Source organism: Plenodomus lingam, assembly GCF_022343315.1.
Source record: "Plenodomus lingam strain CAN1 chromosome Unknown contig_11, whole genome shotgun sequence".
Classification (NCBI taxonomy): Eukaryota; Fungi; Ascomycota; class Dothideomycetes; order Pleosporales; family Leptosphaeriaceae; genus Plenodomus; species Plenodomus lingam.
This window is the reverse complement of record NW_027093929.1, coordinates 2,150,425-2,163,010: the sequence shown is the minus strand read 5'-3', so window position 1 is coordinate 2,163,010 and position 12,586 is coordinate 2,150,425. Positions and strand designations below refer to the sequence as shown.

At 53.5% G+C, this 12,586-nt stretch overlaps 5 protein-coding genes across 5 annotated transcripts; 3 read left to right on the top strand and 2 right to left on the bottom strand.

Annotated features, from left to right (window-relative positions):
• Positions 1-351: 351 nt before the first annotated feature.
• On the top strand, positions 352-594 carry IAQ61_001080 (uncharacterized protein; the record flags this gene model as incomplete). Its single annotated transcript, XM_066094963.1, has 1 exon — positions 352-594. The coding sequence occupies one exon, from the start codon at positions 352-354 to the stop codon at positions 592-594; it is 243 nt and encodes an 80-aa protein (XP_065955271.1).
• A 1,225-nt stretch (positions 595-1,819) lies between these two features.
• CYP6 (Peptidyl-prolyl cis-trans isomerase cyp6) lies at positions 1,820-3,972 on the top strand (the record flags this gene model as incomplete). Its single annotated transcript, XM_066094962.1, has 2 exons — positions 1,820-1,983; positions 2,100-3,972. Coding segments are annotated over 2 exons (1,509 nt in total), but the record flags the coding sequence as incomplete, so codon positions are not given.
• Positions 3,973-4,517: 545 nt separating this feature from the next.
• Positions 4,518-8,258, bottom strand: RPB2 (DNA-dependent RNA polymerase II; the record flags this gene model as incomplete). The annotated part of the gene is made up of 1 exon (XM_003841144.2): positions 4,518-8,258. The coding sequence occupies one exon, from the start codon at positions 8,256-8,258 to the stop codon at positions 4,518-4,520; it is 3,741 nt and encodes a 1,246-aa protein (XP_003841192.2).
• Positions 8,259-8,779: 521 nt separating this feature from the next.
• IAQ61_001077 (uncharacterized protein) lies at positions 8,780-9,907 on the bottom strand (the record flags this gene model as incomplete). The annotated part of the gene is made up of 3 exons (XM_003841145.1): positions 8,780-9,366; positions 9,420-9,819; positions 9,875-9,907. The coding sequence occupies 3 exons, from the start codon at positions 9,905-9,907 to the stop codon at positions 8,780-8,782; spliced, it is 1,020 nt and encodes a 339-aa protein (XP_003841193.1).
• A 462-nt stretch (positions 9,908-10,369) lies between these two features.
• Positions 10,370-12,449, top strand: IAQ61_001076 (uncharacterized protein). Its single transcript, XM_066094961.1, has 3 exons — positions 10,370-11,115; positions 11,171-11,293; positions 11,349-12,449. Exons 1-3 carry the CDS (start codon positions 10,654-10,656, stop codon positions 12,162-12,164), a joined length of 1,401 nt encoding a protein of 466 aa, XP_065955269.1. The 5' UTR covers positions 10,370-10,653; the 3' UTR covers positions 12,165-12,449.
• The last annotated feature ends 137 nt before the right edge of the window (positions 12,450-12,586 follow it).

Sequence of the window (12,586 nt, the reverse complement as noted above, 5' to 3'; positions counted from 1 at the left end):
TCGCTGCCTGGCGCTCGGATGCAGGAGATCATCTGTCCTCGGCCTGAAGGCCATCGGATTCTTTCAGACCTGCATCTGCACATCTTGAATCGGGGCGCGGCAGTGTGGAAGCCGAGGACGGTATAGCCTAGAGCTTGCTTCTCTCACGAAATGATCCGGACGCAGATCGAGCCTGTGGTGAGTATGCTAAGTCACAGCTACAATGTAGCGAGAGGCCGTGGGCCTACAAGCAGATGGGAGAAATGACAGAAGTGGAGACTTCGTACTACTAGCACTGAGAGGCCCTTAGTATACCCAAACGGAGCCCTTAGCTCAAAGAACATTCGAGTTTGAGGTCGTGAAGTTCCATAGATGATCTATGGGTATTCTTCATATGTGCCAATGCAACATGCCGCTGTCGTCGCCATTTTCTCGTCAGATGTGGTAGATCTAGTGCAAGCGGGGAAGCTGGGCAAACCTCCGGCGGGTTCACACTCGTTCCCAGGCTGTCAGACAAGACTCATCCAATCTGACATGTCTGCTTGTGCATCGGGAGGTAACGCCAGTATCAAGAATCGTCGTGCCGCTGGTAGTATGCTGTCCAAGTATGGCTAAAACAAGCGATGAAAGCACCGTTATTTTCCTGAATCTCGGGGCAGACGCTAGCCTTGTTGGTAGAAGATGCAGTTTTTGTGTGTATGTCCAAGTGGCGTTACAGATCGGGCAGGTTTGTGGCGAGACGCACACTGCGCCAAGCTAGCAGCAAACCACTGAGATCATGCATTGTGGTTAAGGAAAACATCACAGCGCCTCGGAGATTTGTTCGAGCATTTTCCCTAAGCCGCATATGAACCTTGTGCATATACAGCAGGATCGTCAACTATGCGACGGATCCGCAATCGGCTCAATACGGGCCTAGGACCCAAAAGACTGGACGTCAAGCGACTACAGCACGGATACAAAGCTCGTGGTAATGCTGCGAGGATCACTCTTTTGGGACAATAGGGTGATAGAGGGCCAGGATGTTCGCGAAAACCCCTCTTCCATAGTAATCGTACCTCCCTAGGTGGCGTCGGAAGTGACGCACTGTCGCTTGCAATATGACATGGACCTGTTACTGTACAAACAAGTACCATGCACGGCTTGCATATATGTCGAAGAGTGTGGTGACTGTGGAGTGAGCACAGCAGTCATCGCTGCACTCAGGATGTACCGTCATTTCCAAGTAGTCCAGGCGGAGAGTAGAAGATCTGAGAAATCATACTGTCAACCCACCCCGCGGTGGTTGAGGATACCAAGAGTAGTAGCAGCCAGCTCCGGCAGCGCTGACCATGAGACAATGTTCGGCTTGAGGCCGAGGGTTCCGAGCAAACGATAGGGTAGGATTGTCTTCGGGTCGGGACGAGGCAGAACATTACGGCTGCCTGAGCTGCGAGCAGGGGGGAGTGTACACAGCGGGTGCTACGTTCAACGGCCCGCATCAAGTGACGCACTTTCATCTCTTTAGGAAGATCTTGCTGTTGAAACGTGAGGGCTTTGCTCCTGGTCGTCGGTTGTGCACCCATGTCTCTTTGTTTGTATGCCTGTCGTGCAGTGTGTCGAAGGAGACTGGACACATAGTAGGACACATTGAAGGACTTTCTGTGGGTACTGTGTTGCATGTCCCCTGGTCATATGAATCTCGAGCAGACAAGCCACTGAACGCATTGGAGGGTGTGAAGCATGTTGAATAACGTTGCCCAGAGTTTATTGACAGGAGGCCTTTGCAAGACGCCAAAGGCGGAGAGGAGGGCGAGGTGCCTGAGCTAGCGACGTGAAGTATCACGTGACCAGGCTCTAGCTCCACTCCGTCGCGACTTCTGTTGCGCCTGGGGGAAATGTCTTGCGACAAACACTCGTTCTCGGCACCACCTTGCCCAAAGCCATGTCCGTCCTGCTGGAAACCTCCTTGGGCGACATCACCATCGACTTGCTGGTGGACGACGCGCCTAAATGCTGTGAAAAGTAAGTAGATCCAATCCCTACGCGCGCCTCATGTTCCTGCGTCTGCATCCTGCATGCTCTCTCCCGCTGTCTTCCCAAGCTGAGCACACAACAGAAACTGACAGCTGGTCACGTAGCTTCCTTAAGCTATGCAAAGTGAAGTACTACAACTTCTCGCCTGTGCATAGCGTTCAGCCAAACTTCTCCTTCCAAACCGGCGACCCCATTGGCCCAGGCTCCCAGGACAGCGATGGCGGCCGCTCGATATGGGGCTTGCTCGAGCCTACCCAAATAGCAAAGAAGACCTTTGTGCCCGAATTCCGGCCTAAGCTAAAGCATGCGGAGATGGGCACTGTTAGCATGGCCACGGCCCCCAATCCAGACGACCCTGATGAACGGTTCGCAGCCAGCCAATTCATTATTACCCTGGGCCCGAACATTGATTTCCTCGATGGCAAGGCAGCCATTTTTGGGTCCGTGGTTGAGGGCTTTGATACGCTTGAGAAGATCAACACAGCATATATCGATGACAACGGCCAACCACTCAAGGACATCAGAATACTCCACACTGTTGTGCTGGACGACCCGTTCAACGACCCAGCCGGGCTTATAGAGCCTCCAGAAAGTCCTGTACCCTCTGCAGCACAGCTTGCAACTGTACGAGTAGCCTACGATGAGAACATCGAGGAGGAAAATGACCCAGAAGCATTGGAGAAGGTGCGCCGAGAGCGTGAGGCGCGCGCACAGGCGCTCACGCTGGAGATGGTTGGCGATCTTCCATTTGCCGAAGTGGCACCGCCTGAGAACGTGCTGTTTGTGTGCAAACTTAACCCCGTTACACAAGACGAAGACTTGGAGCTCATCTTCTCTCGATTCGGCAAGATCCTGAGCTGTGAGGTCATCCGCGACAAGCGAACAGGGGATAGCCTGCAGTACGCCTTCATCGAATACGCGAATCAGAAGGACTGCGAGCAGGCCTACTTCAAGATGGACGGCGTCTTGATAGACGACCACCGCATACACGTCGACTTTTCGCAGAGTGTCTCGAAGATTGCAGACGATTGGCGAGATGACGCAAACAAGAAGCGCAAACGTGCAGCGGGCGGCTTCGGCGGCATCGACAATCTGGAAAAAAAGAGGCAATACCGCGAAGGGGGACGCCAGATCGTACCGGACTCTGTGGTGAACCGCCTCGTCGTTGACAGAGAAACCCCCAACAATGCACCAGCGCCCCCACGAAACGTAGATCAAGAGAGACGACGTGACGACACTCGAAGACGCGAGCGCCGCCAAGAATACCACGACGATCGCTTCAAGCGAGAGCGCAGCCGCAGTCCCAAACGCGACCGCAGACACCGAGATGACGGTCGCTACGAGGACCGACGACGTGAACGCACTCGCAGCCCCATCCGCCCCAGAGACGATCGACGGGACAGAAGTCGAGATCGACACAGGAGGGACGACAGCCACCGTCGGCGCTGAAGACAGAATGATAAAGGCATGCCAGATACGAAATCTTAATCCAGCAAATGGTCGTACTACCACCATGTGGGATTCGCACAATACCACTTTAATCTCCTGCGGACGTCATACATCATCACATACCCCACAAAGCACCCTGTGCACAAAACGAGTCAAATCAAATCCATCATCTGTCAAATCTGCTCCCGGTACTGGAATATCCGGGAAGCATTCTTTTGGAACAACAAGCCCAACCTACTTTATATATGTAATTTTCACGAGATATGAGATACTGCAGTTCATCATCTATTAGATCCACATGCATGAATGCAAAGATTCTAGCACCGTATTACTCGATCATTTATACTGTCTATTTACTATTTACTGCGGTACAGGGAAACAGGGCGTCTGGTTTAGTTGCCCTTGCCATTTAACGTAGCGCCTGAGAGTGGAAATGGAAGGGGATTTGGGGGTTGTATATCGCATCCTTCCGCCCCGTCCTTAAAAGGAGGAAGGAGGAATCAAAAACAAAGTTTTGTCACGTTGATGTTGTTACTTGGATGACGCAATGCGATATGATATGATACAATACGATGTAAATTTAGATTTGATATTCGTATTTCCCAATCTGCATCTATTGCATCCGCCCTTGTCTCTCCATCATCTACGATGGGCCAACCGACAAACCAAAATAAAGGTAGGAAAAAGATGGAGAAAGATATATCCATAAAAGGTCGTTAACGCCATATGCAATGCTCACTCAAGTTCCTTGATCCCATATATCTCACTTCATCCGTACCTGCGTCCCGCGTCTTCTCCGAAACCCCAGTTACGCAATGCAATCCGCAACAACGCTTTTCCCACCTTCGCATTCGCAACACCCCCAGAACAACCCTCCAAATCTCAAATCAATCCCTGACACTAAGGCCCGAGCGATCCGTAAACATGCGTGTAGCAATATTCATCGCGAGGAGCTCCTGAAACAAGAGTTTGGCGGCATAAGGAATGTGGATTTGTGAGATGCGGGTCTTGTTCTGGCAGGGGCGGCATTCGTACTGGCCTTTTTTGAGTTGTCTGTTGGGAGGGGGTTGAAGTTAGCTTTTTGGAATTCTGGTGGGTGTGCTGTGGGGAACAGGGGTGGGGAAATTTGAGGGAGGGGGGAAAGGGGGAAAGGAGAGAAAGAGGGGCGGAACATACGCAATAGGACTCATAAGTCCACAGATATCACAGACGTGCACAGTATACGCGTCCGATACCGTGAACAAGCGCTCCTTGAGGAAAGCAGCTGCACCATGCGCAATCATACAATCGCGCTCCATTTCCCCGAAGCGCAGCCCACCATCTCTCGCACGACCTTCCACTGGTTGCCTTGTGAGAATCTGCAACGGCCCTCTGGCACGGGCGTGAATCTTGTCGTCGACCATGTGCCTCAAACGCTGGTAATACGTGGGCCCCAAAAAAATTTGCGTGCGCATCTTCTTGCCCGTGTGTCCGTTGTACATGATTTCGAACCCGCGCTTCTGGTAGCCTTTGGATTCTAATATCTCCGAGATCTGGTCAACGGTGATGTCGGTGAAGGGTGTGGCATCTCCCTCGCGGCCTTCTATGGCTCCGACCTTGGAAAGTAGGCACTCGACCAAATGGGCAATTGTCATACGAGAGGGAATGGCGTGTGGGTTGATGATGAGATCTGGCGTAAGACCCTCTCGAGAGAAGGGCATGTCTTCTTGACGGTATGTGATACCGATTGTACCCTTTTGACCGTGGCGAGAAGCGAATTTATCGCCAATTTGTGGCACTTTGGTGGTTCGGGTGCGGACCTTGACGAAACGGAGGCCTTCAGTGTTGGTGGTGAAGAGAACTTGATCGACAATACCATTTTCGGTGCTACGCAGGGGGGTAGAGACGTCACGCTTGGTGTGGAGCGTGGTCTTTTGGCCGAGTTCTTGCGCGTCCGTTGCAATAGGCGCAGTCTTACCGATGATGATATCGTCTCCAGAAACACGGACACCGGGGGCGACGACACCATCGTCGTCGAGCTTGTCATAGGTTCCACCCTTGAGACGGAGGGTATCAGCGCGAGTCGGCTTCTCGAATTGTTCTAGGACGTTGACACCAATGCGCTTCTCCTGCTCTGTGTAGGCACGATAGAACAAACTTCTGAACAGACCTCGATCGATGCTGCTCTGATTCATGATGACGGAATCCTCCTGATTGTAGCCACCATAGGTAGCGATGGCGACAATGGCGTTCTGACCAGCCGGGAGCTCACGGAATTTGAGGTACTCCATCGATCGAGTGGTTGCCAGAGGCTTTTGCGGGTAGTACAATACATTCATCATAGTCTCCATTCGTAGCGCATAATTAGTAAGGGCGACACCCATGGCCTGCTTACCCATAGCAGACTGATATGTGTTACGAGGCGACTGGTTATGATCCGGGAACGGAATGATACTGGCACAAATACCCAATATCATGGCTGGATGAATTTCGCAATGCGTGTAAGCGTGGACGCGCGTATCCGGTTTCGGCTTGATGCTACTGAGACGGAATTTAGGATCCTTCAGACGTCTCTCATCAGGTGCACGACCTGTCTTCATATCCCGCCATGCATCCAGGTCTTCAGGTGAGAAGGTGATCATAGCGGTCTCTTCCTCCTCTGCATCCAAGTACTCGATAACACCATCCTGAATAAGTCCCTTCCAGCCGTATGTCGCAGCTGCAATATCCTCTTCACTCCAGCCTTGACGTTGGTCCTGTGTCTCTTGTTCGTACGTGAGCTTTCTACTAATCTCCTTGGTAAAGATAAGCTGATGACGATTTGGCTTTCGAATGTCATTTTCAATAACGAATAACGGCCGCATGACCCGACCAGCATCCGTAAAGATCTTGAATTCACGGTCACGGATGTCTCGAATCAGACTCATTTCGTAGGACAGGGTACCGTTCCTCCGGAGTTCTTGCACCACCGACACAAGCTGATGAGGATTCGAATGTACGCCGACCCAGACACCATTTACAAAGATCTTGGTAGCATCCGGACTTTGGTTTTGATCGTACTCTTCGAGAAGCTGCATGTTTCTCTGTGTCATGAAGTCGATGATAGGCGATGCGTCGCTGCCGACACTGACGTAGCACATCAGGGACAAGTTCTTGACCAAACCACAAGCCTGGCCCTCAGGGGTCTCAGCCGGACACACAAGACCCCAGTGAGAGTTGTGCAGCTGACGCGGCTTTGCCAACTTGCCATCTCGACCAACCGGAGTGTTTGTTCGACGAAGATGAGAGAGGGTAGAGGCATACGTGTATCGGTTCAGCACCTGTGATACACCAGCTTTCGCCGAAGCTGCCTTCTTCTGGTCACCCCAGTTTCCTGTGGCTAGCGAGTACTTCAGTCCGTTTGTAATGATGCTGGCTTTGACAGCCATCTGAACATTGAAGTCCTGGTTGCTCTCAACGCACCGCTGTAGGTATTTGAAGACATCCTTGGTCAGCTTGAGGAACAAGATACGGAAGAGATTTGCAATCAATGGTCCCGCGAGATCCAATCGCTTCTTTCCAAAATGATCACGGTCGTCCTCGTCACGGCGACCAAGCACACATTGCAACAGGCGGTGAATCATGTAGCCAAAGAAGTACGCCTTCCTCGTATCTTGGCCTTCCTTTTGTGAAATGTGAGGCAGGAACTCGCGCTGCATAATGTCCCTCGCAAACTTGAGACGTCTGTCCTTGGTGGCTTGCTGGGCGCCGCGGCGGGCAATAAAGTCCAGGGCACTTTCCCTGTCCTGCACCACTGAACCCTCTTCAATACTGGGCTTCAATAGCTCCAGCATCTGTGTGTCAGTACGGTCATATACGATGTGCGATAGAATTTCTTCATCGGACACTATGCCGAGCGCTCGGAAGACGATAGCCATGGGAATCTCGCTCTTGACATACGGGAGGGTGGCGTAGGCGAAAGGTCCAGGTACACGCTTTCCACCCGCGAGCGAATTTTCGGCCCATTTAATGGTGAACGATGAGATTAAACGGGTGCCCTTTTCGACGGCACTACGGATCTCAGCAATCCACGGAATGGGGCCTTGCTTCTTTCGGAAGACCTGAACGATGTTGGCGGCACTGCGCTCCTGCGCGATCAGGACCTTTTCACTGCCGTTGATAACGAAGTAGCCGCCCTGATCATAGGGGCATTCGTTAAGAGCGAAGAGATCTGCGTCCGACTGATTCCGCAGATGACAAAGTTCAGACCGCAACATGACAGGTAGTTTGCCTATGAAGACGCGGGCAGCAGCCTCTTCTTCACCGGGCATGTCTTCGCGCTCCCACCGGATCTGTGTCGCGCCGCCTGCCGTGTAGCCGCCGTCCAGGTCATCGTCCTCGCCCTCGACCATGGCGTTGTGCTCGCGCGCAACCATGATGCGGTTTGAAATGTCTGCCAACATGGCGCCAGAGTAGGTGAGATTCCGCAGACGCGCCTCATGCGGGTACAGCTGCACCGTGGTGCCATCGCCTTCGGTGTGCGTCGGCCGCGCCAGATAGACACGGCCAAATGTAATTTCGTAACGGCGCTTGATGATGGGGTTCTCGTCCTCATTCGGGTCATAAGGCGTGTTCTGCTCCAGTATCACGCTGCCGTTCTCCTTGACAATGTCTTGTATCGTGTTGCGCGTGAATTCGTCGTACGAGTCAAGCTGCTGGGACACCAGGCCCTTGGTGTCGAAGAAGGAGCTGATAACCGCCCAGCAGTCCTCTGGCGCAACTGCGTCGTCATCCTCGCTGTAGTCGCTGTCGTCTTCAATGCCATAGGCGTCGTGCTCGCGGTAGAGGTCCGCCATGCTTGCGCGTGAGTGGCAAGCAAGAACGCAACAGGCGCCAGCGGCGAGAGGAGGGGCAGGCGCGTGATAAGACGGGTAAGGGCCGTGAAGAGGGGGGGGGGAAGGGGTGAAGGAGAGGTTCAAGGGCGGGATGGGGAGTTGTCGAGCTCCTTGTCTGGTTGTGCTGGGCGGCGACTGCCTCGAAGAAAGAAAGTCGGAGTTTGGATCCGCCGACCGCTTTAGCGCGACTTCTTTCACGAGCACGGCCCACTCCTTGGCTATCACCAGCTGGTATTGTACACAGTACCCGTGAAGGCTTTACAATAGAGTTGACTGCCTGCACATACTCTAGGCTGGCAGCATTCTTGAAGAGCTCCATTTAAGTTTACCTGGATTGTCATCGTTGCTTTTGTGGGGTGATAAGTAGTAGTATATGCACAAGACTGGATATCTAAAGACACATCTGACATCGTTAAGAGTAGCAGCATGCATTAACAGATGGAGTACTTCGATTAGACATCTCATTCACTCATCTAACGTGTTTATATCTTGCTCTGCCCCTCCTGTGGCACCTTGACAACCACTTTGCCCCAGCTATCTCTTCCACCCAAAGCCTTCAAGGCAGCAGGCACGCTCTCCAAGCCAACATATTCGGTGTCCGTGTAGGCGGTGCCCCTGTATTTGCCCTGCTTGACCAAATCGAATATGCCATTCCATACTTCATCCTGCTTCTCCGGCTCGTTGATGGCGTACGCGCCCCAATGCAGGCCAACCACGCTGACATTCTTCAACAAGATACGGTTCGTAGCCATCTTCTCGATATCGCCTGCTGCAAATCCAATGACTAGGAGACGTCCGTTCCATGCGGTGCACTTCATCGATTGCGCGATGAGGCCCACAGGGTCGTAGACGATGTCTACACCTCGGCCCTTGGGAGTCAACTTCTTGACTTGCTCGGGCCAATCGGCCTGACGATAGTCGACGCTGTAGTCTGCGCCAAAGGCTCTGGCCACGTCTTGCTTGTGCTTTGTACCTGCTGTCGCCACAACAGTCGCACCAAAGGCTTTGGCTATCTGTACAGCTGCAAGACCGACACCACCAGCTGCTGCGTGGACAAGTACCCAGTCACCTAGCATGGTGGTCAGCACATGTTCGCACTGGCGCGGCGAAAAAGAAGGTTACCCTTTTTGATGTTGGCTCGCGTCACCAACCCGGCATAACTTGTCGGCGCTGTCACGAAGACGCCTGCTGCGTCCTCGAAACTCCACCCCTCAGGAACAGGCTTCAGTTTCTCTTCGGTGCACACAATGTGTGTCGCATAACCTCCCTGACTAGCGCCAAACACCTTGTCGCCTTTCTTGTATTTGGGCGTTTGTCCTCCGGGCAGAGATGTTGGGGCCTGTAACACTACACCAGAGAACTCGGAGCCAGCAATCCATGGAAAGGCGGGTTGGTGCTGATACTTTCCTCGGATCTGCAGGAGATCGAAGAAGTTTGTAGCCGAGGCATGGATGGCGATGAGGTATTCGTTGGGTTTGGGGGTGGGAGTAGGGAGATCGATGACCTTCAAGTCTTCAGGTCCCTAAGTGTGATGGATGAGTCTTGGTGCTGTCGACAATACAGCCTGGATATAGTACCTTGACATATTCCTTGATCTGTATGCCCTTCATGTTGGGAGTGTGGTCGAGATGGTGGAGCAGCTTCTCGAGTTGCAAGCGAATGCACTACTGGTACCTATATACCGGTACCTATGGGTAGCAAAGTAGATCAACAAAATCTTAATCAGGCTCTAGAACACGACTTAGATTTGACGGTGCTCGGAGGAGGAGGAGCAACATGGCGCAACAGCGAGAAGTGCTGAGGAAGAGTCCCCTCAAACTATCAAAGATGCCTCGGCCTTGGGAGAGCTTCCCCCCGGCTCGCGACTCCGTTTAGTCCCCACTCGTCTCCGTCGCTTGTTGTAGCGCTTAGCTAATCCAGGAGAGAGTAGAGTACTCTACATACCGGTAAGAGATTCCCGTGGAGGGCGTTGAGCCACACATGCACGGCCACACGCTAACGCCATCGGCAAGGGAAGTGACGACGTTTGGTGCGCCGCCACGCGCCTTCTGCCGCCTTCCATCCAATACTACGGGACAGACATTGACTGATTACCGGGGAGAGTCAGACAGTCTACTGTAGAACTCTCTACTCGAACACACACCAGACTCTCGCTCTCGACAGCATTTCCCTTACTCTAACACCCACAACCCGCCGCCGACCTCCCCGCGGAAGACTGCATTATTCCACAGTCCTATAAACCCCTCACCCTCTCCCAATATCGTGTAGCACTTGTACCCCGCGCCATCCCTCTTCTCTCCGCCTTAGGTATCATTCGCTGCTCGGCACTCGTGATATACTGAAGCTCCGTAACATCATGGCCGACGACGCCGCCACCACAGGCACCGAGGAGTCGCAAGTCACCTTCAATGTCAAGGCGGCCAACGACCAGAAGCACGTGCTCACACTTGCTGCGACGACGACAGTGGCCGACCTGAAGAGCAAGCTGTCGGCCTCAGAGTATGCAGACATCCCCGCGGAGCGACAGCGCCTCATCTACTCTGGCCGTGTACTCAAAGACCACGACACACTCGCTAGCGTCAAGATCAAGGACGGACACACAGTGCACCTGGTCAAGGGCGCCGCCAGCAATGTCAGACAGAACCCCGCCAACCAAGGTACGGCGAGCACGGCAGGCGCAGGCAGCTCTCCGGCAGGGCAAGTGCCTACCAACATCGCGGCTGGCACAGGCAACAACCCCCTCGCGGGCCTGACGGGAGCGCGATACGCTGGCTTCCACGGCCTGCCTGGCATGGACACGTTTGGCCCAGACGGAGGAGTGAGTGATCATAGCCATTCGCATGCCCCACCATCATGCGACTAACACACGATAGATGGGCCCACCGCCGAATCCAGAGGCCATGCTGGAGATGATGGAAAACCCCATGTTCCTGAGCCAGATGACCGAGGCCATGAACAATCCTGCTGTAGTCGACATGATGATGCAGTCCCCAATGGTACGTGCCATGACCCAGACGATGAGATGTCCTGAGCCTGGCTAACATGTCGTAGATCCGTGATAATCCTATGCTCCAACAGATGCTACGAAACCCCGAGATGCGCCGCATGATGTTTAGTCCCGAGGTCATGCGCATGCAGTTACAGATGCAACGGTCCATGGGCGGTGGCGGCAACAGTGGAGGATCAAGCTTCCCTGCGCCTGGCGCAACAGACAACACACCCGCGGCCGGCAGTGGCCCAACAGCGACACCAGGTCAAACGAATACTACTGCACCTGCAGACCCTTTTGCAGCACTCGGTGGCGGTAATGCTGGCAATCCTTTCGCTAGTCTCTTCACAGGCGGCGCGAACACACAGGCTGGCACAAACCCCCAAGCTGGCTCGACACCAGCCCCACAAGATGGCTCAGCGCCTCCAAACCCATTTCCAAATCTTTTTGGTGGCGCACAAGGTGGCCAGGCGAACCCCATCGCTGAAGCTGCGCAAAGGCTGATGCAGAATCCCGAAGCCATGCAATCAATGATGCAAATGATGGGTGCGGGTGGTGCAGGCGGTGCAGGCGGTGCCTCGCCTTTTGGAGCTTTTGGTCAAGCTCCAGGCGCAGCTCCAGCAGCTGGTGGTGGTGCTGGCGCAAACGCCAATAACCCATTCGCCGCGCTCTTCGGCCCTGGAGGGTTCGGCGCAGGCGGCTTCGGGGCGCCTGCCGCGCCAGCAGATAACCGTCCGCCCGAAGAAGTATACGAAACCCAGCTCCGCCAGCTTAATGAAATGGGTTTTTACGAATTCGATAGGAACGTCTCTGCGCTGAGACGGAGTGGAGGCAACGTCCAGGGTGCGATTGAGTATCTGCTCAATGGAGGCGCGTAGTCTGCCCTAGTTCAAGAGCGTCGATCATACCTAACGCTGAGCGAGATGAGCATGATACTGCAGTACGAAGCACGCGAAGAGAGGGTGAATAGTGTGACAGAAGACTACGGGTATGATCTCAGTGATATCCTCGAGGACTACGATAGTGATGAGTGGGACTTTTCCGACGAGGACCGGTGTCGCGAGAGTACGAAGATGCCCTGATTTACGATGAAGGGTTTGCGGGCTGTCATCACTCTGCATAGTCTAGGCCAATGTGTATATTTCGGGTTTCCTAGTAGGGGGGGGGGGAGTGCGGGGCGTATAACGCGAACATTGTTGACGTTTAGACTCCTTTTTGGGGGGTTTTGAGGGGTGTAGTTATGATACCAATGCGTAAAAATTCAAACGAGTAGCATTCCAATCAAATACAGAGAGTTTTA

What these genes read in the sequence shown, in the direction of transcription:
- IAQ61_001076 (XM_066094961.1), top strand. Translation starts at nt 10,654, where the DNA reads ATGGCCGACGACGCCGCCACCACAGGCACCGAGGAGTCGCAAGTCACC. An exon ending in CGTTTGGCCCAGACGGAGGA is followed by an intron (nt 11,116 to 11,170) that starts GTGAGTGATCAT and finishes AACACACGATAG; the next exon opens with ATGGGCCCACCGCCGAATCC. An exon ending in TGATGATGCAGTCCCCAATG is followed by an intron (nt 11,294 to 11,348) that starts GTACGTGCCATG and finishes AACATGTCGTAG; the next exon opens with ATCCGTGATAATCCTATGCT.